Genomic DNA, 22,151 nt, shown 5'->3' with positions numbered 1-22,151 from the left:
TGCGACTCGAGCAATTCTGATACAAGCGGCAAGTCGTCGACGTCGGCCTGCCCTTGACACGATAGGGCCAGCAGCACACACGATCACCCACGGGCAAACCAGGAGAAATTATGGGCGACATGGCCCGATGACGCACCGGCCGAGCGATTGGATTGCCCGGTCATCAATCGCTGTTCTCTCAGCGTGTCAACCGAGCGATGTGCAGCGCTGGCTCAGGGGCAGCACAGCAACTCGCAAGCCAGCGTCCTCCTCGTCCACACGTGCGCCCTGCCCAGGCGTGTGGCGTCAACTGCTCAGCTGAGAGAGATGGGGCGGAATTTGGTGAGTGTTCAAACGAACTCCCATTTGCAGGACGGAAGCCGTGGTACACTTTACTGTTCACATATCCGTGAGACTATTGTCAGCATTCCGCACGCGTAGTTGCAGTGGAAACGCTCCTCGCAGGCTACCCGCAGCATCGCAATACAAGCACGCTCAGTAGTTCTTGCGACAGCTTGTCTTGGGGGCGATCTTTCTCAACATACGCGCGTTGTCGCCATCACCACTCAGTAGCCGAGCGGAGCTAGCGACAAAGGCTATTGGGTGAGAGGACAAGGGATAGGCCAGAGGCTAGTTGTACACATGAACCCTGTTTGCTTTGCGCGGCCTGCGACGTTTTTTTGGGTCGGTTCCCCAAAAACTACACGTTCGTGCAGCCACAACTGCATACCACACCAACGACACGTCCTCTTCTGCCACTCCCTTTCTTCTGTCTTGCTGCGTCTTTCAATTCCACTCTTGCAGTCGTGCTGTGATCTTCCCCTGCCCGCCCACGACCTCCGCTACGGCATTGTCGGGAAAATCTCCCAATCGATAACTAGACGATCGCTCCCCCCGGAACTAGATTCAACGCGCGCGAACACCTCTCCCCAGGGACCACATTTTTGTCCATCCTTCGCGACACCACCACCGCGCCTACCACCACCCACACACCCCACACACATACACAATGGCTGAAAAAGAACGGCAATCAGGCGAGCAGGAGCGCCCTGCGGAAGTCCTGCCCACAGTCAATCCCGACGCAGAGAAAAGCCAGCCGCCCAAGGCCAGTCTGCACCCAGCAGTCTACATCGCAACCTGGATTTCGCTGTCGTCCAGCGTCATCATCTTCAACAAATGGATCCTCGATACTGCAGGTTTCCGGTATCCCATTGTGCTCACAACATGGCATTTGGCCTTTGCGACCTTCATGACCCAAATACTGGCCCGATGCACCTCGGTCTTGGACTCGCGGAAGAAGGTGCCAATGACGGGCAAGATCTATCTTCGCGCCATTGTGCCCATTGGATTGATGTTCTCGCTGTCGCTCATTTGCGGTAACTTGACATACTTGTACCTCTCCGTGTCTTTCATTCAGATGCTCAAGGTGAGACAGGGCGGAATTGCACGGGAGGGATGGGAGAGTGAGCTGACAGTTTCCAGGCCACGACTCCAGTCGCCGTCCTCATCGCATCCTGGATCTTCGGGGTTGCTCCAGTCAACTTCAAGACGCTCGGAAATGTCTCCTTCATCGTTATCGGTGTGGTCATTGCCTCGTACGGCGAGATCCAATTCAACATGACCGGTTTCCTCTACCAGGTTGGAGGAATTATTTTCGAGGCTACTCGTCTCGTCATGGTGCAGCGTCTGCTGAGCAGCGCTGAGTTCAAGATGGACCCGTTGGTCTCGCTCTACTACTTCGCCCCAGCTTGCGCCATCATGAACGGTCTCACCGCGCTCTTCATCGAGGTGCCAAAGATGACTCTGGCAGATGTGGAGAAGGTCGGATACCTGACATTGATCATCAATGCCATGATTGCGTTCCTCTTGAACGTGTCTGTCGTGTTCCTGGTATGTGCCCTGTTCCGGCAGAAGTCAGACAAGCTGCTAACACAGTCTCCAGATCGGCAAGACTTCATCCCTCGTCATGACCCTCTCCGGTGTCCTCAAGGATATTCTCCTTGTCGTAGCCTCCATGATGATCTTCCACGACCCAGTCTCCGGCCTCCAAGCCTTTGGCTACTCCATCGCCCTTGGAGGTCTCGTCTACTACAAGCTCGGCTCAGACAAGCTCAAGGTACGCTCTCTCCAAATCTCTCCCTCTCATAAATCCCTCCTAACACTGCTCACAGGAACACTTCGGCGGCGCCCAACGCGCCTGGGCCGATTACGGAGCCCGCCACCCCGCCCTCCGCAAACTCATCGTCTTCGGCCTCGTCCTCATCACCATCTTCGTCCTCCTCGGCGGAATCTCCCAAAGCGGCTACGTCCCTGCCGAATACAACCCCGGCACGCTCGCGGGCGCCGCATCAGATCGCTTTGCCAAGGGCTGGGCCGGCAAGACGAACGGGTCATGAAGATGAGATGAGCAGCAGCAGAAAAGAGAGGCTAAGAAGTTCTAGAGACATTTTCAAAACAGCTGCACAAGCAAGGACAATAATGAAAGGTATCAGGAAAGAGGCGCATACAATGGAGCATGACGGACAGAGGGCGGGCGATACGATGAGCATTTTTTGTTGGATCAATTCGCGGATTCGGCTTCTACAATCACGGAAAGATCAAGCAGCTGGGAGAAAAGGAGAGCAGAGCAGAGCCCCTGATAGACTTTGTTTCCAACAATTGCGACAGCTGCTGCATACCATATACAGGCGCGGGAAGATATGAAAATCGCTCGCAGCGGAGTCCAGCGGTGTTTTTGGAGAAGTGAGACGTGTATTTCTCTCTGTATTTTTTTGGCATACCAAGACACATTTCCTTACTTCGCAGACGTTCCAGTGATGATTGCTTCTGAATTTGGACGGCATGACGACCTGGAACAGAATGATGTGTGAGACACTGAACGCTTGTCAGCTAGGTAGGCAGACAAAAGGGTACCAAGTGAAAAACAAGCGAGCAACGATAGGATAAGTGCAATCTGAGCGTTCCTCGCCAATGTAATAAGATCTATGCATAAGTACATGTGGTATCGCTTCTTTCGTATCATCCACAACAACAGTAGCACCGAGAACGGATAACTGGACAAACATGCTCGCAGCAGACAAGAATTGCATGCTCTCGCTCCCATTCTAAGGACGAGTTCCCCACCATATTTCGTCTAAACCCGCACCAACATTCAGAGGAGCCTGTGATGACCCTGCAGTCTGCTGCTTGCTCCTCGTTCCACTCTTTGGCTTGATACGGATCCGAGTGGGCCGCGGATTCGTCCTATACATATGATGAACACCGCATCAGCCATCAACGCAAAACAAAAGACATTACAGCCCGTAAGTTGGCAGTTCTGGAGGAGTGAGGGTGGCGTCTACTTGTTCGCCTGCTTCTTAGCCTCATCCTTGGTCTGCTTTGCCTGGTCCTTTGCTTCGTCCTTGGTCTGCTTGGCTTGGTCCTTCTTCTCGTTGCCGTACTTTTGAGCCTCGTCGTACTTCTCCTGGCCGTACTTTTGAGCCTCGTTGTACTTGTCCTGGCCGTACTTTTGAGCCTCGTTGTACTTGTCCTGGCCGTATTTCTGAGCTTCGTTGAATTTGCCGCTGGCGTTGTTCTTCAAGTTGTTAAGATGGTCCTGGGCATGGTTGACGTAGTCGGCAGACTTCTTCTTGCTCTCTTCGTACCTGATTGACCCGGTCAGTACATGCTATGCTGACAAACAACGTCTGTGGCAATCTCACTTTGGGCCTAATGTATCGGCGATGACCTGGAAGACGTCGGAAGCAATCTTGAGGTTGGTGCTGACGAGTGCCAGGATGAGGGTGGTAAGACCAGCGCCGCGGTCGTTGTGTCGAGCGGTCTTGGTGTACTCATCTAATCGTATCGTCAGCAATTGCGACGGCGTCTTCCCTTCCACTGTACTCACCCTGCCATGTGCCGTACAAGTAGACGACAGGTGCGAGGATGGAACCCTTGGCAGCCTCAACGACCTTTTCGGTGTCTTCCTTCACGATTGGGAAGCGAGTCTCGACCTGTGTGAGGCCAGAGTCGGCCAGCTCATCGGCCTTCTGGAGGTATGGAGCGGCGTAGCCTGCTGGACGCTGGAGGTATGGCTCGACTGGCTTGCCGAAGCGAGTGTAGACACCATCAGCGATCTCGATTGACTTCTTGCCGTATGGGTTGGTCTTGTAGGTCTCGATGCCGTCGTGCACGGCTGGGTAGGAGGTGATGTGGGACAGGAACTTGGATTGTGGCTTGTCGCCGTTGGTGAGGGTCTCGGTTGCGTGAGGCATGATGAGAAGCTGCGGCGTCTTGGTCAGAACAGCGGCACGAGGAGATGCAATGCAATGCCAGGCGTGGAGTCGGCGCGGGGTGGAGGGGTGCTGGTATGTAGTGCAAATGTCACGAAGTCTGTCGTTGTTGCGATCCTGAACCTTTGTCGGGGAAGGTTTGTGGAGGCGGAGCAGGACGAGACGAGTTGGCTCTTACCTTTTTTCCTGAAACCTGAAGAGGGCAGTTCTTGGTCGCTGCGAGCTCCGTCAGTCATTGGGCCGCTTGGGCATTGCGACGCATGGCTATCAGCTTCAGGTGCGACATACCGGACAGCTAATGGGAGCTCGTGGCTGCTATCGGTGGGCTGACGGAGTGCAAGTCGGATAGGTTCAACTGCGGCGTGCTGGGAATTGGGAGGGGAGAGGGTGTGAGGAATGTGCAGACGGGCGCAGAGATATTGAGGCAGGAGCAAGGCGTTGAGCAAGCAGGCGCAAAGCGGGTACTTGACGACTCACATCGTGTCTTCCAGCAACCTGCTGGCTGTCCATCGCCCAGCGCTGTGTCTTCAGCGTGCAGCCACGGGCGGTTTTGCATGTGAAAGTCGTTCGCCATGGCGGAAATGTGCCCTGACGTACCTGCCCTCCCAACAACCGGCAAGCGAGCCAGTCAGCGCGCGCTCGCTTCTCGGCACGCCGTCCATGCTTCGACTGGGGGCGCACGCCTGGGACGCGTCTCGAAGCTTCACATCACACAGCAAACCTGTTGCGCGACATTCACGATAGAGCTCGCCCAGCTGTCCCGTGGTCTGCCTCCATCTCGATCTTCCCCCCGTGGCACGCCCTCCCTCTGCCTGTTTGATTGGGGCGAGAGATAATGCATCGCCGTTGCTCTTGCACTCCTCCCAATGAGACGCTCCGACCACAACCCGCATCATGCAGCACCAGGGGCGGACCTCTCAACCGTATCCACTCTCGCATGTGAAGCCAAGCATTCTCAGACGACACTTTCATGTGCCAGGTTTGTGCAGACTGCACGCCGGAGGAGCCGCGCTCATGTACACAAGTACTTGGTCATCGATGCATCTCGGTGCTGAACATGCTCTCCCGACCTGCTCGGCCTGCCATTGTCGGCGCACGTCACACCCTCCCGCCTGCCTGTGATGGCTGCACACCGCGCACTGCCGACCGTCCTGGCGAATATGCCGTTCGCAAAACCTGTCTCTTGGGCCTGACATCCGACCATCAGGACGCCTCCGTCGACAAGAGGACGAACGAGCATTACGCAGCGTGCCACCAAAGACCCGTTCTTTGCTCGTGTCTGTGGCACCTGCCTCAGCCTCAGCCCAGCAGAATACGATCTCCTCCGTAGTGATGCGGTACCTGCTGCACGCGAGCGCATTTGCCAGCGCATCTCCACCGACGCTGCAAGCAATCAACAAGCAATCGTATCCATTGGCAGAGCCCCAGATACTCAACGCCCTGTCTGGCAAGGGTCGACGATATCTTCCGAGGCATGTGGGCTCTGCACAAGCCAAGACATGGTTTCACTACAGCACGAATCCACACTGGAGAGCAAGCTCACCCAACATATCGCCATGCGACACTTTCGCTCGTGCTTTCGCCTTGTGATTGCCGCATCACATGAATTGGCCAAGCCACTGACAACGCTAAAAGGCGGTAGACACTCCGGCATACGCCCTATGCGAAGCAAATTGTGCATATCGATGGCCTCTCAAGATGACGTTGGCAGATGTCTTGCAGGCATTATCAAATCATTGCTGACCCAGAGTAGTTCGAGGCTCTCCCCCCAGCGGGCTAACTGGACAGGAATGACTGCTTCCAGCACAAAGTCTCCTCATCGAGGGGTCGTCTTCTCTCATTCACTAGCTTGACACGGGCAGACCTCAGACCGATGTGAAAGGCTACGGCACGAGTCGCCTCAGACAAATTACAGCGCTGCACGAGAATCATCGCCCTCCGGAGCAACCTGCGAAGCAATCTATGCTGCATCATTGAAATCCTGCAGCTGTCACACTGTAGCTCGTGCTCGCGGTGCATTCACAACCTTGCTGGACAGCATCAAACAGGAACAATAAGCTCCAATCGTTCTCTCGCGCCGGTCTTCTCGCCGTCTCTCCTTCCACCCACGAGTAACACAAGTCCACCAGACTCTCCCCAATTTCTGATCGCTCATCAGATAGGCCGGAAGACAGCAACTAACAATCAGAACATTAAATTGATACCAACAGAAGTATGGTCAGCGTACGCGCATAGCTTCTTCGGCCCCGAAATGCAATAGGCGCCCCAGCACTAGGCGAAACAAGAGTGCCGACGCTATCTACCTAGGCGAACGAGGACAGGCGCAAGTTGCACGAGGAGCTTGCATGTACGAGATGGCTCAAAGGAGTGAGATGCAGCAACAATGATACCACGGTTCTTGATGTTTCAAGCGGCTGCCTGCGGACTGTTCTGCATTCGAAGCCTGAACAGGCTAATACCACGGCCATCAAAAATCCCGCTTTCACGGACATGCTGCGCTCACTTCAATTGACCCAGGGCAATACCCGGAGAAACGGATCAATTCTTTCAACACAAGATGTAGGTCATTGCATACTTTCTCGCTTCCCTCTCTCGTCTTGCAAAAGCTCCAGATGCATTCGCCCTCTTTGTATAGTCTCCAGAGATCCGCGCGCAGCGCAAATGCCACATCTCAGAAGTCCTCTCCCTCGCGCGGACGATAGACCACTAGACTACCACATCAAACGCCACCCATCAATTCATGCCATTGAAACATGTCTCATGCAAAGGAGCCTCGCCGCTTAACATTCCAGGTCTTCGGCCAAAGCAAGCGTGCGCTCTTTCGGCTGTTCCTCAATAGCAACATCCAGAATCAGACCAGTAAACGCCATCATCCCATCTCATTTTTGCTCTATTCCACAACCACTCAAGAATGTCGTCTCGCAGACTCCCTCACGACCTCACACCTTGTGCCCCTCCACCGTGTGAAGGACTGGTCGTACTCGTCGGCGTTCCGTTCCCGCTTCCAGTATTCGGACTCCGTATCCCTGCAGTCGTGTCTGGCAAATTACTGATACTCTTGATCAACCACGCCTTTTCATCATTGAACTGATCATCATCCGTGCGGTCTTCCAAGAACTTCGGCAAGAATTTCAGTAGTTTCGATTTGTTCATGATGAGGAACTTCTGGACCTCGGGAGATTTGTGAGGGTTGGCTGCGAAGATCTGTACAGATCATGTTCATCAGCATCTGCTTGCCAACAAGAGCACGTGTAGAAAGTACGGAGGTGTGGGAGACTCACCTTGAAAACGTGAAAGGCTTCATACTGCACCATCCTCCTATCGTCCTTGAGCTGCCACATTATGAGCTTCAAGTTCTCCCCGCTCTCCACATATCGACACATGCACTCGTAAAAACTGCGATCCAACAACACTTCCCCCAACAGCTTGATACTCTGTCTCTTTGTCACATAACTCTCGCTCTTGATCAACGTCTCGTTATACCTCGAAAAGAACATGTCGAAATTCGTATTAATGTACTGTGCCACGAGACTCTTGTGTTTTGTCAAAATCAATCGAAAACAATCGAATGCGTCGGCGGAGACTTCGAAGCTGGATTGATCGATCCATGTGAAGAATTTCCAAAATGTGCCCTTTCCGCTTGCGGGGTGGGAGACGTCGACGTCGGAGTAGATGTCGAGGACTGTGCCGTCGGAACGAGGTTCGTCGTAGAGAATTACGGCTGCGACGGCGTCGTGTTTCAATGCTTCTTTGAGGATTCCGCCGCAGGCGCTGGCGCTTTCGCGGCGGGAGTAGCCGTTGCAGAGGGCGATGATGATTTCGGGTTGTTTGCGGATTACTTCGCGCAGGGCGTCGGGTTCGGAGTTGTTGTTTGGAGAGGGTACGTTGCCGGGTTGGCGGAAGCGGAAGATGTTGGAGATGATGGTTTGGGTGTCTTTACGGGCTTCGAAGGGCAGGCGTGGGATCGAGGAGACGAGGATGGGGAGGAGTTGTTCGGAGAGGGTGGCCATGACGAGTTGGTAGATTTGGTCGGGTGAGGTTTCGAGTTCGGGAGTGCCTTGCAGGGTGACTTTCATTTGGGCGAGGTTTCGGGCGATGTCCTCCTCCAGCTGCACATGGCTCGTTAGTCGGAGGGGTATGTTTGTTGTGGTCGAGGGGGAGGCGGTACTTTTGTTGTCTGTTGCTGCTGTTGTTGTCCATCTTCCTTGGGCAGCTTCTGGAGCAGGTCCTTGACGGTCTTGACCATGTCCAGCGCCGACCGCTGGCGATTGCGGCCAAAGAGGAAGGCCATGCTGTCCCTCTCCTGCCCGCGGGGCGGTGTGCTGAGGAGGACGAGGAGGCGGCGGTGTTGTTCGAGGGGATTGCCTGGGCTGTCACTGTCGGACTAGAGTGCTGTCATTCCAGCGCAGTGCAGCATGTCGGCCGCGCTACTGCAAGGTCCGACGTGTCGATTCCTCCTGCAGTTTGCGGTGGTGGAGGTGAGGCGAGGCCATGAGGCGTGATCAATGAATCGCGTCGCCCCCCCCGCCTTTGCCCAATCGTGGGCGGCAACGGGCACAGACGACGACAACAACAATATTGACATGGCGCCAACGCTCCAAACACACAAACAATGGACGTGAGGATGGAGGCTTGGGCGTCGAGATGAGACCAATCCCCATCAGCGTGTCTCGGCGACGGCTGCGCGTGGGCATCCGCCTGCATCTCGTCGCCGATAACGCCCTGCAGCTTCCACCCCCCGAGCTCGACCAGAAGTCCGAACTCTATCCCTCGTGCATCTTGTTGTCGTGCGACACATTGACACTGCCTTCCAGTATTGCAATCAGCATGACTACCGACAGCGACCGCGAATGCTTCTTTCTCACGCGACTTCCTGGCGAACTCCGCTCTCTCATCTACTCCCACGTCCTCACCTTCTCTCGCCCCCTCAAACTCCGCCAGATCGTAGCCGGAAGCCCCAATACCTCCATCCTCCGCACCAACTCTCAAATCTACTCCGAAGCTCTGCCCGTCTTCTACAGCTGCAACACAATTCTCTGTTCTCGCAATGACTTCTGCCAACACACCGATTCCGAAGACCTCCAAACCCCTCTGCATCGCAAAGATCAGATTCGAAATCTGTTAGTCAAGAACTTTTCTCAGTCCATCAAATGCTCCTCTTATTCGGGCGGGAACAACATGTTCCTCGCCGGATGCTGTGAAGTCTGTCAACCTACCGCAACGGGCTTCCTGCAAGTTCTGACCTCGGGGAATGCATTCCCGAAGCTGAAGTCTGTGGTCATCGATTATCACAATCATGTTGGCGAATTTGGGTACGTCAAAGATGTGATGCGCAGGAACGCGAAGCTCGAAACGCTGCGGTTGCATCGCGAATTGGTTTGTACCGGCATGGGACAATTCGAGTTGCGCGGAACATCGATTGTGCTCGAAGGACTGAAAGTTGTCTTTCGTGACGTGCCGATGAATGAGATCTGGAATCAATTCGAGAAGCTGGAGAGCTCGATCTCGATATATGGAATGCCAAGCGAAGTGGCGATTCTACAGAAGATGAGAGAGGACTACGATCGTGATTTGCCGGATCAGCTGTATTTTCTTATGTGCGGCAGGAAGTCGTTGCTGTGGCCGAGATTATTTGAAGTGATAGATCGATTGTGGAATGATTTGGATAAGGTGAGAGAGGAGCGACAGGACGAAGCAGAGGCGATGGAGGCATTGTACGATGAGGTTGTGCGCCTGACGAGGAGATTCTCAAGGAACGAGACGAACCCACTATTGATGATGCTTAGGACCGAAGAAGGCAGTATGATGGAGATGATGCGGATGTCTTGATTACTTACCACTCCTGTGCCCAGGAGAGGCTTACTGATACCCGATGTGCCAGTTTCTACAACAAGCCAGGAAGGTCACACTTCTGATTGCTCATTGTTTGTTCGAGACCCCGACATGATCGCGGTGCGTGATGTCGCTTTTGCATGGATGTACGTTCTGTTGTCCATGATCCTGGCAATCCCCGACGACATCACATCTGCATCTGCAAGCCTCTCACCGATTCTCGGGAAGCGAGACCTCAGCTTCGCACATCCAATATGGACCAACTTCCACTCATACATCTGAACCATACATCGATTTCCAGTCATGGCGAGTCAAGAAGTGATTGATCTCTTGACCGAATTCCAAAAGCGTGAAGGCGTAGAAGATGTCACACAATCAATGGCGGTCAACGTTGTGGTTAGTAGACGTACACATTCAATATCTCAAACGACCACATTTTAATGCTTTCTTGTCCTACTACTCGTCGTCTGACATATCAGAATTTCTAGGCCGCTAGTCTCGCCGCCGCATCCGAAGGCCACCAAGTCGTCAAACTCTACCGCCACGTCTGCAAAGACCTCCCACTAGAGAAACAAAAACTCGTCCAACGCCGCATCAAAGAAGCCATCCTCAAGACTGGTCCCATGTATGGCTCACCGAAAATGCTCCAAGCCCTTTTCCCGCTATTCAAAGACTTGAAAGACGAGGAAATTGATCATTATGGTCCGAGGTACGTTTCCACTTCCCTAGCTCCAGCAATCCCAAAGCTTAGCCACAAACAAAACCTATTGTCTCACACAGATGAATCCTATAGGTACGAATCCATCAACTCCGACCTCACCTCAACATCCACTCCTCTCATCCCTCCTCACCGCCACGAACTCGGCCAAACCTTCTTCACAGAACTCTGGGGTTCTTCCACTTCCAGCTCCGCCAACCAAGCCTTCAACCTCAAATTCTGTCCCGATTTACATTTCCTCGTCTCCTTGAACCTCGCCTGGATCGTAGCCGAAGATACAATTTTCTCTTTTGCGGAAACTTGTATGTTGAATTCTGCTACGATGTTTTGTTCGAATAATGCCGAGCAGGCGATGTGGCATGTGAGAGGGATTGTGAGGCAGGGAGGGACGAGGGAGCAGGCGCAATGGACGCAGGAGTTGGCGTTGAGGGTTGCGCAGATTTGTGAGGTGAATGTTAAGAGGGTTGTGCCGTTTGAGGAGATTTTGTGGGAAGATCGGGGGGATCATACGAAGTAGAATTGAATGGTGAAGGCGAGAAAAGTGGGTTTGGAGATCGTAAGACTGTTCCTTCGACATGACTACGTAACTCATCATCAACGATAGGGTATCAACTTTTCAAATATCCTTGCAAGCAAGCAGAATTCTAGATCTTCTGATCGGTCTGCTGCTCAACGGCGTTCTCAGCCTCTACAATCTGACCACGTCCCTTGTAGTTGGTCGAAGTAATCATGTTGAGCTCATCCTCCTTCTTGTCCAGATCACGCCATGTGAACCAGAAACCAACACCACCGATGAAGGCGAGGATAGCGACGACAGTGTAGTTCCAGATGAGGAGAGGATCTTCTGCCAAACCGACCAAAGCCTGACCGAGAGCAGCAGAGAAAGCGTTCTGCAGAAGGTTGACACCCATGACGAGACCTCGCATGTTCTCGGGAGCTTTGCTGAAAGCGTACTCGAGACCGGTGATGGAGGCGAAGACTTCGGAGAAAGCGATCAAGCAGTATGGAACTGCCTGAACCCAGACGTTGATGGGAGCTTTGCAGTCGGCGCTGCTGTTGACTTCGCTATCTGGGCAAGGCGAGAGCTTGTAGATATAGTATTGGAGCACGGCGGAGCTGACCATGGCGGCGGAGGCCACGAAGAAACCCCATGTGATACGCTTGAGTGGTGTGAAGCGGATGTTTGCCTTGCGGAGAGCTGGGTAGACGAAGTTGTCGATGATGGGGATGAAGATGACCAAGGTCAATGGATTCAGGTTGTTGATCAAATCGTTTGGAACGCCGCCGAGTTGGAGAGTGGCAGATTGAGAAGTCAAGTTGTTCACCATTTGGTTGTAGGCGAGCCAGTAGAGTGGCAACCAGAAGAAGACCTTGCATGCATTGAAACCACGAGCGACTTGGTCAATCCAGACATCGTCGACACCCTGCAGGAAAGCTGGTGCGCTGTCTCCGAGCTTGCTGGGCTTGATCTTCTCCCAGAAATCGTCCTTCTGGAAGTTCCTGTAGGTTTGAGCTGGGTTGGCGCTCCAGCAGCCCTTGCTGGCGAGGCGCAGAGCCTTGAATGCCTTGGAAAGCACAGACTCCGTTGGTGGGCTCAGGACGTAGTGCTTCTTGCAGAAGATCAGAACGATTGGGGCGAAGAAGAACATGAAGGTTGGCAGTGCGTAGGAAAGCCAGAAACCGACATATTTCTCAGCGTAGACCATTCCAATACCACCAACGAGGGATCCAGCGTTGATCATCATGTAGAAATACAAGAAAACGCGGGAGTAAGTGACCTGTGGGTCAACAACAACGCGTTCTCCAGTCTTTTCGATGGTCTTGACGATTGGTCGGGTCTGTGGGATCTGCTCAGCCAAGAGAGGCGAGATGTTGGACTTGAAACCTCCTGTTCCGATTCCCATAATCACCAGACCGATTGCAAAACAGCCGAGAGCTCCACTTGGGTTGTCCATGACAGTTGGGATCGAGGAGACGATGAGAATGGTGTGTCCGATGATTGCAGCGAGAATAGACCACTGGATGGTCATGTAGCGTCCGAGATAGGTATCGGCGATGTAACCACCAACGAGAGGCATGAAGTAGGCCCAGAACTGGTTGAAGGTCGTCAAACCAGTCGCGGCACGCTGATCTTGTCCAAGTCCACCAGCTTGCTTGCAGGCATCTTCACTCCAGCCTGGCGCATTGTAGCAGAGCGGGCTCTCGACGACAGCTCCGGTCCGCGAGCCGAATGGGCGTGGCTGTTGGATGAAGTTGACGAAGACTGCCGTAGTACCGTAGTAAGAGAAACGCCTAATTTTGGATTAGCGAATGCAATGAATGGAACTTCACTCCAGAAAGACCTACTCGCAGAATTCCACGAATGTCACTGTCCACGCCGTCCATGGAATGCTGCCACTGACCCGGCGCAGCGTCTTCATCTCGGCCATCGTGGGCTCCTCGCCATCTGGAGTGACGCGGTCGTCATCGGAAGCCGAGTGCGAATCGTACTCCTTCATGCCGTACAGAGCTTCCTTCTGAGTCGCAGAGACGACACTAGGCTGGCGAGCCTGTGCCATCATATGCATGTCCTGGTCCAGAGGGGCACTCATGATTGCTGATGTCCTCAGCGGAGGAGGTACAGGAAGGTCGAAATGGATCCCTGTTATATCAGCCTCGGCGCCACACAGGCTTTTGTTATTGCAAACCACCGAAGCTAGAGTGTAGAAAAAAAGTCACCAAAGACGTGCTGCAGGCGCGCGCTCACGACATTCATATAGCTCCACAGCAACACCCACTTGCTCGGCTACACTTCAGCGATCAGCGCCCAGGATAGCAATTCATGGACACTTCCAGCACGCGCGTGGCACGCGACCTTATCGCATCAAACCTCATTGGGTCCATGGTGTGCAGCTCCATTTCGGGGCGGCCAGAGATTCTCTGCTACGGGCACAGGATCTCCTGCATGCTACCGTAGTATCGATTGCCACCTCGCACGAACAGGGCCAAGACGGCGCTCACGCCAACAAGGGAAGGAGATGTTTTTTGATAGCACCACAAGCTCATTGAGAACAGCCCGCCCAGTCTTCGCCTAGCCCCTAAGCCCTTGGCTCTCTGCAAGTCCGAAAGTATGAGAGATAGCGACTCGGATTCTGCGCTTCGCAACGGGCTTCGATGAACGGCTGGGGTAATCGAGACGCATCAGCGCGGCTCAAGAGCGTGTTATCTGCATGCAATTGAGGTTCAGGAGTCGTGGAAGGATCGTGGTTGAAGGTGAAGTCGCCACGGGAAATCCTTCTCCTTCTCGAAGCCGGCTCGCAGTCTTGGCAGCAAGACCACTCTCCGAGGTACCGACAACTTACCCGCGATCGTCTGTTCAATGTCTCTCGTGTTTATCGCGAACACTTCCCCAATTGGCTCTTGAACGGCAGGGAAGTAAAATCAACATGGTTTCAGTGTCCAGCCCCCAGCCTGTTGAGAGCGCTGGCTGTTCTGCATGGTCTCAAATGACAACGTGTTCGTCTAGTAACACCTCAACCAGAACACAGAGCACTGCAGCAGCACAGAACAGCGCAACTGTGGCGCCGCGGCGATCTCCTACACCCTGCCGAGACTTGCAGCAAATCCTATGCGGCACAGAGGAAGTATCAACAGGCACTGTCGGTCTTGGCTAGCCAGCAATGCCATTCCCTTACGTATCATAGAGTTTCCATTCACGAGTGACAGATCTTATCTCAAACACCAAACCCCAGAGCTCTTGCAAGGGCTATCTTCAAGCGCAATCTTTGGCATATCTTTGCTCCCGCAGCGGAAGACTTCTTAGTCCTCGAACAAGATGCGCAGCCTTGCTTGAGAAAGAGGCACTCTTGGTCACATGCAAGAAGAGTTCGAAGAAACACTTGGCTGCCGAACTGGCAAGGAAGAGTCGCGCCACGGGCTGCGCCATTGTGATCATAGCGTAAAGTCAAGCAATTGTGGGCACTCTTTCTCGCGCCACGACTTTTCTCACCTGCCTTTTTCGTGCTTCTGCGATGGAGCAGCTTAGACTTCACCTGTGTTGGTCCTGCAAAGGCGCGAAGGAGCTTGAACCAGAGGCATTATTTGAGAAAGCCAAGACTGCAATCCACGACCGCTCCTCCTGCCATCCTTTGAACTCGTAAAACCGAGCGCCAAGTGATTGATCATGACAGATGCAGTGTAAAGTCCGCGGTCGATTGCTGCTGTCCCACACCTCATCTCAGAGATAACGATGCGAGTGGCAAAGTGCACGCCTTCTGAAAACAAAAATGTGCTCAGCAGATCTATCAGGGCTCAAACTGTCAATCACGAATCTTTACTCTCCACTGCCTGGGAAGTACCACAGTGCTAGCAGCTACTGCAGCAGGCATTCCACGTGTGAGAATGCTTGGTGGAGGCAGTGTCCACACATCAGTCCCACTTTCGAGACGGATCGAAATACTACACATGCAGATGCACTTGTCGATTGGCAAGCCGCCAAGCACGTGCTTGTGCTTAAGGCAGATCTAGCATAGATGGATTGCGCTTCTTTGGAAAGACCTCCACCAACGATGCGCTTCTTCCGGCGTGAAGCGCACAACATGACTGAAAGCACACCCTACGTGTTACGCAACTCTCGAGCAAGTCTATTTAAGCAACCCAGAACAAACAGCTTGACATCGCTTCATGGTACCTGAATGCGAACATGAAAAATTTGATCCTCGGCATAGTAACTAGTCTCTAGGAGCGTTGACTTTAACTGCCATGATGCACAATCCACTTCAACCAACACATATTCCATCACGAGCGAAACTCAGTATGCTCGACCACGTATCGTCTAGTATGTACAGCACCTGATCCTGAGAATGCAATCGCCATTTTCAGCCACGTACGAACTTGTACACCCGTAACCAAACTGAGACTCCGTCTCGCATTTGCTTGCGCAATTTCCAAACAAACCAACGTTCTCCTCTCGTGGACGGCAAAGCGTGCCTTGATCTGCGGCGCCTTCGAGACCACAAGTTTCCACCGGAGGTGGAGCAGTAGTGGTGGTTGTTGTTGTCTGGAAGTGGTTAGCAAGGAGGAAATCACTTGGTCTGAAGCACATACAGTTGTGCTTGTTGTTGTTGTAGTCGTAGTAGTAGTAGGTGGAGTTGTAGTCGTCGTGCTTGTCGTTGTGGTGGTCTTTATCTGGTTAATCATTGTCAAAACAAACGCTTTTGAGTCACTCACGGTGGAGGTTGTGGTGGTCGTGCTGCTTGAAGTAGTCGTCGTTGACGTAGTGCTTGAGCTCGACTTCTCCGGGTATCCATTGTTCGGACAGACAAGACTGATGGTGTAGTCACATGGGCTGAAACCGCGCCCATTGATCTTACTCTTCTGATAACAATAGCCATTCGTGGTCTTGTATTGAGCCGTAGCGCATTTGGAATTCGCAGCACAGAGAGCAGCGCAGGCGGCATAGCTACCGACGTATTGCCCATTGTCGAGATTGTTGCCTGGGCTGTCGGTGTTGCACTGTACGCTGCAGCCCGCAACTTTGAGATTGGAAGTACAGCCTTTGCCTTTGTCGAAGGTAGTGGTGCCCTTGACTGTACTCAGCTGGTTTTGCGATTTCTTCTTATAGCAGTAGCCATTGGAATATTGAGCAGTGACGCAAGACTTGTCATTCGCACAAGCTTTACCACACTCTGAGGAACTGATTCGCAGAGGGGAACCGATGTTGTTCCCTAATGTTGCCATCAGTATGTGAAGCTGCAATGCGCCAAGTCCCTGCAATGAAACCCACCGGCTCGGTCTGCATCGCACTGGATGGTGAACTCTTGACCACCTATCTTCAATACCTGGGCCCTACAGTCGCCACGCTTTGCAAGCTGCTTCGGCTGGACGGCTGCAAAGGTCGTCGAGGACAGAAGTCCCACAACAGTGAATTGTGACCACAGCATGTTGCCTAAGGTTCAGATCTGGTGGTTGACAGTGCACTGCGAAAGGCCCAATGAAGCCTGCAGGGTGTCAGTGAGACTGAGATATGTATAACCCCGCGCATCGTGTCTCGTCAGCCAGCCACATTCGCCTCCTGTTCGTTAGTATCAAGCCACAAAGCTCAGCTGATCGAAAGGTCTCCAGAGACATGCCGCCTTGGGACTGACTCAGTTGCTACTGTATGTTCCTGAACGTCGCTGATGGCAGTCCCTGTACACGTATGAGCTTTCAATCGCGTACATTGGAGCGCAATCACAATCGGGGCACATGGCATTTGAAATCTGTGTTCTTCTTGCCTGCGCCGCAAGTTTGCAATGTGTAATTGGGTCATGAGAGAGTCTCGCCTTCAGCCATCACGAGCGCTAAGCCATCAGACCGAAGTTTGGCACACGGCACGTCGGCGCGTTTCTAGACGCTCGATGGACTTTTCCAAGCCGACGCGTGACATAGCAAGACGGTGAGCTATGTGACGCTCCGAGTCTTCATACTGTCAGAGGTCTCCAGGCATGGGTGCTGATGAAGACTGCTTCGTTGCCCTTGCTGGAGAGCGACCAGGAACGTATGTCGCCTCTCTGGTGCTGCTAGTCGTCGCCGCGAAGGTTTGGTTGCAGACGCCTCCCAATCTCATGACCGACTCTTCAGCATCTTCTTTCAGCTAGTCTCGCGAGTCGTCCGTCCAGTGTAGGTCCAGATTGAGGAGAGAGTTCAACTTTGAAGCCACGCTCTCCGTCCAAGCTCGGACTCACCACGTGAGCTCAACGTGAGACGGGGCGAACCTTCCCCTCCGTTTCCTGCACGGTGATCGGAAGTGCGACTCTGTCTGCCAAATGCGAATACGGTCAAGCACCGTCTGCTGCAGCGCGACAAACATGCCAGCATGCGCTACATCGTGACAACGATGTCGTTCGTCCAACGCCGGCTCCCGTTCATGCTTCCTCACGAGACCACAATATGGAGCGTGTTCTGTCAGCCCATCCGATTCCCGAGGCAAGACGAAACGCGTAGGTGTGGGCCTCCATAGCATCATAGCAGCTTTGCCCTAGCGCTTGCATCTTCGAGTCGAAGGGTTTCTGTCAGAGTCTATGAAACAGACATAGGATAAGTACATTTGTCAGCGTTCTCATACTACTTCTCATATAAGCTGCTTAGAGAACATCTTCTAAAATCACAGCGCTAACACAGCACCGATCAAAGATGAAGGAAGCAATCGTCCACGCAGGCCCAAAGGTCGAGATCAAGGACTCGCCAATTCCAAAGCCTGGACCGCACCAGATCGTAACGAAGATCGTCTACAGTGGTAGCAATCCTAAGGATTGGTAAGGGCGACAACCTCTGCTACGCACATGCTCTTTTGCTAACTCTTTGAACAGGAAGGTACCACATTGGTTCAAAGACACACCTGCTCTCAACCAGGGAGATGACATTAGTGGTATTGTGCACGAGGTGGGAGAAGGAGTGACCGAGTTTCGAAAGGGCGATAGGGTGGCCGCGTTTCACGAAATGATGAAGCCCGGTGGCAGCTATGCGGAGTATGGCGTGAGCTGGGATCATACCACATTTTTCCTCCCAGAGAAGACCAGCTTTGAAGGTATGTCGGGATAGGTTTTGTCTGTTCCGTGAAGCCACCTGCTGACTTGTGGAAACAGAGGGTGCTGCCATTCCCCTCGCAGCTCTGACCGCAGCTGTTGGCTTGTTCGCCAACGATAGACTCAACCTGCCACAGCCCACCGCTCCTGCGACTAAGCCGATCCCAGTCGTTGTCTATGGAGGCTCCTCCGCAGTCGGCTCTTACGTCCTCCAATTCGCCCAAAAGGCCAACATCCACCCACTGATCGTGGTAGCTGGCCGAGCGCAAGAGCATGTAGAGAAATTGATTGATCGCTCTAAGGGTGACACAATCATAGACTATCGCAAAGGCGACGAGGCTGTGTCGCAAGGCATCAAAGACGCGCTGCAAGGAGCCAAGCTGGAGTACGCCTTCGATGCGGTCTCTGAACATAATAGCTACCAGAACATTTGCAAGGTGCTCGATCCACACGGGAAGATCACATTAGTCTTGCCTGGGAAAGAGTATCCCGAGATCCCAGACACTGTGCAGCAGAGCACGACAAGAGTGGGTGATGTTCATGACAGTCTGAAGGATCTGGGCTTCGTGTACTCGAGGTTGATCACAAGAGGACTTGAAGAGGGTTGGTTCAAGGCTCAGCCGCAAGAGGTCATTCCTGGTGGTCTGGCCGGTATTCAGAAGGCGCTTGAGCAATTGAAGGATGGAACTGCTAGTGCTGTGAAGTATGTCTTCAAGATTGAGGATACGGAAGGTGCTGGGAAGGATTAGCTTTTTAGCAACACCCAGCAGCTTGATTCAGACAATAACTATATCACATGTTGTTGATCGTATGTCTAACGTTCTGGCCGTAGATTGAACAGCGCCCGTACAAAACGTCAGTTCCCAGTATGCCATAAGTCGAGGCCAAATATCAGTTCAGACTTATGGCCTTTTTGTGAGAACGATGATAATGGTGCATGTAGTTGTCGCACTGAAACGCATTCAATCAATTGGATAATGCAGTCAGAATGCGTATGCGACAAGACTTCATCCAAACGGCCGCTTTTCGTCGCCGTCGTCGCCAAGCATTCTGAGATGTTAGCCCACAACACCAAAAATCTCGAACGCCCTCGCCCATGCCAACACCACTTACCGGCATGGTAACATCTTAAGCACACAAATAGCGCAATAGTAGAATGCAAGACAGCTTGTTATCATGAAGAAAACAGAAAACATGCCGCCAAAGCCAAAAAGTGAGGGGTAAAATTTCACCTCACACCACACTTTCGAACCACACCGATCAATTATAACTACCACGAAGCACAAATGGACAGCAAAAGCAAAAGAATAATGTCTCCCGACGCGGGATCGAACCGCGGGCCTCAAGATGACAGGTTGTGGTCCATTACAGTCTTGCGCTCTTCCAGCTGAGCTATCGAGAGTAGCAGTGCTAAGCACTGGATAGCTGTATTACGTGTAGAATTTCAAACGCAAAAACAATATAATCATCAAAATTTAGGGTGCCGACTGATGCGTGCGGCTTGCAGTGCTCGCAGTCCGGGCTTGCTATTGTTCTTCTGGACTCCACGGACTTTATTGTGGAATTTAGGCGATACGTACTATATCTTCAACTGGCATCACAATAAACAGGCGGACTGTCGAAGATGTGCATTGTGATCTCCCTGTAAATTGTAGTAGAATAGGACCAGAGTATCCCGATGCACGAGTATGCAAAGTGGAAAATTAAAGAATTGACATTCTTCAGGCCTGCACAATTTGCCATCAGTTACATGCCTCACATAGCCTCGCCTATGGTTTCCTTCCCTACACATTCAACAATGGTCTCAACAATCTCAACTTCCTGCACCTCCGACTGACCCAATACTGCATTCTCTAGATAAAACATGTCGTTCGCATCTTTCGGTGGCTTCAGCTCAAACAGCCTGTCCATCGACTCAAGCGGGACCGACTTTGTCTCAGGAACGAACAGCCAGACAAGTCCGATGCTGACTAGCATGACAGACGCAAAGAAGAAGAAGACGCCATATCCGTTCTTGCCCATATCTGAAAACATATTCGGTGTGAAACGGGACAACAAGAAGCTCCAGAACCAATACTGGAATGCTGCATTGGTTTGGCCTAGCGGTCGTGTGTTCATGCTAAATATCTCGGAGTTGATGATCCAGGGGGTACCGCTCCATGATGTTGAGAAAAGAATGGCCCAGATGTAGAAGAAGCAGACGGCGACGATGCTCCCAGTGTCGTGAACTCGAGTTGTACTGTCAGCTGAAGAGTCTTTCTGCGTGAAGATGTGGATACCGATGATCCACATCGATACACTGCAGCCAGCTGCACCAAGCATTAACAGAAGTCTCCGACCGAGACGATCGACCAGAACAAGCATCCAGATAACGGCAGCGCTAGCTTTGACAATGCTATACGTGCCTGTTGCTAGCAAGGCATTTTCGGTTCCCGTAATGCCGATCGCCTCGAATAACTTGGGCGAGTAGTGGACAACAGCGTTTGCGCATGTCCCATGTTGAAGCATGAACAGAAGCGCTCCAAGCACAAGTCTCCACTGCAGCGACTTGTGCATCACGACCGCTCTGAAAGGATGCCAGAAACTCTCGGCGAGGCCCTCGCGAATGATTGCGTACTCTATCATGGCAACTTCCTCGATCATGTATGAATCGTCCGCGGGAAGTTGTCGAAACCATTGGAGGTTTCTGATCGCGTGTTCTCTGCAACCTGTCTTGCTGAAAAGCCATCTTGGTGACTCTTCCAGCCAGAAAAATGCGCCGAGGAAGAGAAAGAATGCTGGGATGAGTTGCACGCCGAATGGGAGTAGCCATTGCTTGTGAGATGGCTCCATCGTTTGTGATACTGCGTAGTTGATCCTTCACAAGCCCACATGTTAGCTCTTGACTTCAGTACGGAGTTCGAGGGAAGCATACCAAAATCCAGCAACGCTGCCAATCTGCCAGAATAATTCAAACATTCCACAAATGCGACCTCGAATGGCCGGAGGAGAAATTTCTGAGAGGTAGATTGGAGTGACCATACAGCACGCCCCTACCCCGATTCCAGTGAATGTACGTCCCGCGAGGATGAGGGTCAATCCTCGAGCATGATTTGCCCCAAGAGTGAGTCCAGAGCCCAGCATGAGGAGGATGGAAAACCAGACCAGGCTCAATCTACGGCCGAGATAGTGCGCTGCTGGATATGCCACCAACGATCCCACCATGACTCCAACTTGAAAGGCTGTTACAATGTTCTCCTCGACGAAAGTCAGATGGGATTCTGTCATTCTGTCAAAGTCGAATTCTCGCATGAATGATGGCACTGTGAACGATGTTCCTGAAAGTGGCATCTGTCAGCCCAGAGGTCAAGGAAAGCACGTCATCGAGCACATATTCTCACCAATGAAGGCAGAATCATATCCTATCAAGAGCGCAGCAAATGATGCTACCATTGCAGTAGTATAAAGTCGCCAATTGTAGACAGCCTTCGGCGTATGTCGATCTTCTACCAACGCGAAGAACCTTTTTCTTGCAAATCCGGTCTGAATAGAAGCGTGTCTGAATTGCCATAGTGGAACGGAGAAGAGGTGCAGTGGCCGTCCTGCATAGTACCGCTTGTAGAGTCTTGATCTGGACATTGTTGTTCGCCTGCTAAGGTGCAGGGCAGAACGAACTGCCAGAGGCCACAGATACGTCCATTTGACAGCGACTTTAGACTTTGATGAGATTTTCTGTACTCCGCGCAGCGAACTGCCTTGTTCTTGTGCTGGTGTGTATCAGGCAGGACCTTGTTCGTTGCCAAGCTTCGGTGCTTACTCTCAACCGAG

The 22,151-nt window shown here is 52.6% G+C and overlaps 8 protein-coding genes across 8 annotated transcripts; 4 read left to right on the top strand and 4 right to left on the bottom strand.

Annotated features, from left to right (window-relative positions):
• Window positions 1–988: 988 nt before the first annotated feature.
• CKM354_001173200 (uncharacterized protein) lies at window positions 989–2,375 on the top strand (the record flags this gene model as incomplete). The annotated part of the gene is made up of 4 exons (XM_044807233.1): window positions 989–1,405; window positions 1,462–1,869; window positions 1,922–2,095; window positions 2,151–2,375. 4 exons carry the CDS (start codon window positions 989–991, stop codon window positions 2,373–2,375), a joined length of 1,224 nt encoding a protein of 407 aa, XP_044663168.1.
• A 941-nt stretch (window positions 2,376–3,316) lies between these two features.
• Window positions 3,317–4,232, bottom strand: CKM354_001173100 (uncharacterized protein; the record flags this gene model as incomplete). The annotated part of the gene is made up of 3 exons (XM_044807232.1): window positions 3,317–3,623; window positions 3,681–3,813; window positions 3,866–4,232. 3 exons carry the CDS (start codon window positions 4,230–4,232, stop codon window positions 3,317–3,319), a joined length of 807 nt encoding a protein of 268 aa, XP_044663167.1.
• Window positions 4,233–7,181: 2,949 nt separating this feature from the next.
• CKM354_001173000 (uncharacterized protein) lies at window positions 7,182–8,541 on the bottom strand (the record flags this gene model as incomplete). Its single annotated transcript, XM_044807231.1, has 3 exons — window positions 7,182–7,454; window positions 7,532–8,359; window positions 8,419–8,541. The coding sequence occupies 3 exons, from the start codon at window positions 8,539–8,541 to the stop codon at window positions 7,182–7,184; spliced, it is 1,224 nt and encodes a 407-aa protein (XP_044663166.1).
• A 536-nt stretch (window positions 8,542–9,077) lies between these two features.
• Window positions 9,078–10,079, top strand: CKM354_001172900 (uncharacterized protein; the record flags this gene model as incomplete). Its single annotated transcript, XM_044807230.1, has 1 exon — window positions 9,078–10,079. The coding sequence occupies one exon, from the start codon at window positions 9,078–9,080 to the stop codon at window positions 10,077–10,079; it is 1,002 nt and encodes a 333-aa protein (XP_044663165.1).
• A 306-nt stretch (window positions 10,080–10,385) lies between these two features.
• Window positions 10,386–11,317, top strand: CKM354_001172800 (uncharacterized protein; the record flags this gene model as incomplete). The annotated part of the gene is made up of 3 exons (XM_044807229.1): window positions 10,386–10,478; window positions 10,571–10,791; window positions 10,876–11,317. The coding sequence occupies 3 exons, from the start codon at window positions 10,386–10,388 to the stop codon at window positions 11,315–11,317; spliced, it is 756 nt and encodes a 251-aa protein (XP_044663164.1).
• A 127-nt stretch (window positions 11,318–11,444) lies between these two features.
• Window positions 11,445–13,391, bottom strand: CKM354_001172700 (uncharacterized protein; the record flags this gene model as incomplete). The annotated part of the gene is made up of 2 exons (XM_044807228.1): window positions 11,445–13,092; window positions 13,147–13,391. The coding sequence occupies 2 exons, from the start codon at window positions 13,389–13,391 to the stop codon at window positions 11,445–11,447; spliced, it is 1,893 nt and encodes a 630-aa protein (XP_044663163.1).
• Window positions 13,392–17,952: 4,561 nt separating this feature from the next.
• Window positions 17,953–19,093, top strand: CKM354_001172600 (uncharacterized protein; the record flags this gene model as incomplete). Its single annotated transcript, XM_044807227.1, has 3 exons — window positions 17,953–18,074; window positions 18,129–18,346; window positions 18,405–19,093. 3 exons carry the CDS (start codon window positions 17,953–17,955, stop codon window positions 19,091–19,093), a joined length of 1,029 nt encoding a protein of 342 aa, XP_044663162.1.
• A 1,006-nt stretch (window positions 19,094–20,099) lies between these two features.
• CKM354_001172500 (uncharacterized protein) lies at window positions 20,100–21,962 on the bottom strand (the record flags this gene model as incomplete). The annotated part of the gene is made up of 3 exons (XM_044807226.1): window positions 20,100–21,201; window positions 21,259–21,661; window positions 21,725–21,962. 3 exons carry the CDS (start codon window positions 21,960–21,962, stop codon window positions 20,100–20,102), a joined length of 1,743 nt encoding a protein of 580 aa, XP_044663161.1.
• Between the last annotated feature and the right edge of the window lie 189 nt (window positions 21,963–22,151).

The sequence above is a fragment of the Cercospora kikuchii genome, assembly GCF_019650295.1.
Source record: "Cercospora kikuchii DNA, contig_00008, whole genome shotgun sequence".
NCBI classification, from domain to species: domain Eukaryota; kingdom Fungi; phylum Ascomycota; class Dothideomycetes; order Mycosphaerellales; family Mycosphaerellaceae; genus Cercospora; species Cercospora kikuchii.
The sequence above is the reverse complement of the archived record's forward strand: the minus strand, read 5'-3'. Positions and strand labels throughout refer to the sequence as shown.